Source organism: Cynoglossus semilaevis, chromosome 11 (genome assembly GCF_000523025.1).
Source record: "Cynoglossus semilaevis isolate Cse_v1.0 chromosome 11, Cse_v1.0, whole genome shotgun sequence".
NCBI classification, from domain to species: Eukaryota; Metazoa; Chordata; class Actinopteri; order Pleuronectiformes; family Cynoglossidae; genus Cynoglossus; species Cynoglossus semilaevis.
Genome location: NC_024317.1, coordinates 2059800 through 2062516, shown reverse-complemented (window position 1 = coordinate 2062516; position 2717 = coordinate 2059800). Strand labels below are relative to the sequence as shown.

Sequence of the window (2717 nt, the reverse complement as noted above, 5' to 3'; positions counted from 1 at the left end):
TGGACTAGAGAACATTCATACTTCTTCTTTATCGACCCAACCTGCTCGTTTCATTGCCGTTTCTGGCAAAATTACAGTGATTTGTTGGTGCTGAGACTCTGCATCAGGTGCAGAAGAGGTTTTTAGAAAAAAATAAAATAATAATTAATAAATAAAATAAAAATTAATCGATGGCATGGTCCACTGTAGGGACTTTTATCAGCAGTAGACTATGGACAAAAAAAAAAAAAAAGGGAAATTCCAGAGCCCAGTAAAAAGGAATCTCTGTATCGATGTGGTGATGTTGTCTTCAGAGTTTGGTGTATGACTTAATACCAACGATGGAGGCACCAAACATCTGCACAATGATGCAACGAGGCAAAGGCTACAACAAAGACAAATACTGAATACCTAACGTCCTTCACATTAAACTGTTTGAGAGTTGACTGAAATGTGTCGACCTCAAACCATGTTCTCTCCTTTCTGTCTCCACCTGCGGCTTTTTTTATTGTTAATTATTTTAACAATTTGTGGATTCTTTCACTGGACTGTCCCTAAACATTATGGTTCAAACTGTTCAAACATGTGTTAAGTCATGCTTGGTTGATGGTTAACTCTAGTTGACAGTCATGGGCCTCACCTGTAGTAATCTTCCTGGCTGGGTATGGGGCCTCCCTGGAGGTGGTGTCCATGTAACCACTGCTGCTCCATGGCCATTCTCTGCAGCTCTGCAGACTGAGCGTGCATGGCCTGGAGTTGGTGAGCAGCAGACATCTGAGGAATTGGTCCCTGCAGCTCTCGAGGATACGCCCCTACGGAGAGCAATTTAAAAAAAAAAAGAAAAGAAAAAGAGTTCAGATGCTGCTTTGGTTGGATGACTCGCACCGTAAACTGTAAGAGTAGCAAGATTACACACCAAACAGCGGGTGGCGCAACATCTCATGGTCGTGAGGGAGGTCAGCGAGTAACGGGTTGGGGATGGGGCCACCAGGAAAGGGGAATCGGGCCAGACGTGGTCCAGATGACAGAGGGTCCACCAGAGGGTGAGGGTTTGAACCTGTGTAAAGGAAAGACAACAGTTCACCCTAGAGCTACGGCTGGTCAGATTCATCATCAGACACTGATGACGTGGAGCTGAGCTCTCAGACATCATCACATCAAAGTTCTGCTTCAAGGCCGCATTCCAAATCCACACTCACCCTGACCGAGGGGGTCCTGCTGGTGCAGATGGAGGTGGGAGTGAATGTGAGAGTGCTGGTGGTGATGCGGCGTCACATTCAGCATCTGAAGCCTGGCAGCAGGGTCGGTCGCCACGGAAGCCATCCTTTCTGCGTGGAGACGCTCCGCGGTGAGTCTTTCGGCGTAACTCAGCTCCGGGCGCAGCTGCTGTCCGGCCAGCACCATCCTCTCACGCTCCAGATGGTTCAGCCCGGGGTGGAACGGCGCAAAGTGGTGAGGAGGCCCTGGTATGTGTGGGAGAGCCAGTGCACCGTGTCTGGCAAAGTGCTCCATGGCATTAGGAGAGGCGTGTAAGGTCTCCAGGTCGGGGGGCTTGACCTCGAAGCCCGGCTTCATCCTCTCGCGGAGCTCTCTCTCTCTGAGGTTCCTCAGCTCACGCTCTCTCAGCCCGGGCTCGGCGCTGTACAACGCAGGCATGTGGTAGGCCAGCAGGGGGTCGCCGGGGTTTAGCGCCATGTAGAAGGGATGGTTGCGGTTGCTGGGGGATATGACATGAGGTCTGGCGTATTCGCTCAGGGTGCGGAGAGCAGGCGTGTCAGGCCCGATGTACGGGGGCACGGCAGCCACAGTGGTGGGGGGCTGCTCAAAGGAGGGGCGTCCGTGACCTGGAGCCGCCATCTGGGCCTCACCCATACGACCGTCGTGGGAGGAGCTGGCTCTCTGAAAGCGTCGACCATTTAAGAGGTAAGAGGCAAACAAGTTTTAAAAACTCATAAACAAAAAACCCCTTGTACTTACGGAGCTCCTGTCTGCCTCTCTCTCTCGCTCTCTCTCCCTCTCCTTCTCTCGTTCACGCTCTTGTCGAGCACTGAGCTCAGCCTCTCTCCTCAGCTTCTCCACCGCCTCCTCTCGTTTCTTTGCCAATTTGGAGGAGGACAGAGGAGTGAAGAACAAGTCGGTTCGAGCACAGGAGTTATAGCCACGGTCCAAGTGTTTGATGAACCTGGAAAAATAAAAAAAAGACGTCAGTGTGGCTGATTTTTGAGACAAACCAACAGCCGACACTCTGACTTTATACATGTTTGTTCTTCTAAACACATGTTAAATGTTGCCTTTAAAAAAAAAACCAGCGTGTCACACCTTGCAGACTGACTGGCGTGGCTGGCCATGTTGACAACGGTCGGCTCCGGCGATGGACTCCGGGGTGGAGGGGTCGGACTCTCTGCCTCCTCTATCTCGTCCAGCGGCTCTTCTTTGATGCTAACATGTGTTCCGCCTGCTGTGCTGTTGGGCGACGGTCTCTGGGTGGGGGCCAGGAAGGACGGCTGGAGGCTGGAAACAGAGCCAATCACTGAAGTGGTCACAGAGGTGAGGGGGTGTGAGGCCACGGCAGGAGGGGGCGCTGTGTTCTTTGCAGCGTGCGTTTGCACCTGAGAGATCACGGGAAGCTGGTTGGACAGCGGCTGCCCCGGCAGAGACTGTGGCATGAGCTGAAGAGGTGGGGGAGGGGCGCCGGGCGGGGGCTGGTTTGGCCGGGGGGTGAGGGGCTTTTGGGCAGG

General features: G+C 52.8%; 1 protein-coding gene across 1 annotated transcript in view; it reads right to left on the bottom strand.

Annotated features, from left to right (window-relative positions):
* rereb (arginine-glutamic acid dipeptide (RE) repeats b) overlaps positions 1-2717 on the bottom strand; it is a 13506-nt gene that overhangs the window by 4002 nt on the left and 6787 nt on the right. The window contains exons 13-17 of the mRNA XM_017036478.2: positions 2299-2621; positions 1957-2161; positions 1179-1878; positions 896-1036; positions 620-791 (exon numbers count right to left, since the gene is read on the bottom strand). Of these exons, the coding sequence (XP_016891967.1) occupies positions 620-791; positions 896-1036; positions 1179-1878; positions 1957-2161; positions 2299-2621 (1541 nt within the window). The remainder of the gene's footprint in view (positions 1-619; positions 792-895; positions 1037-1178; positions 1879-1956; positions 2162-2298; positions 2622-2717) is intronic.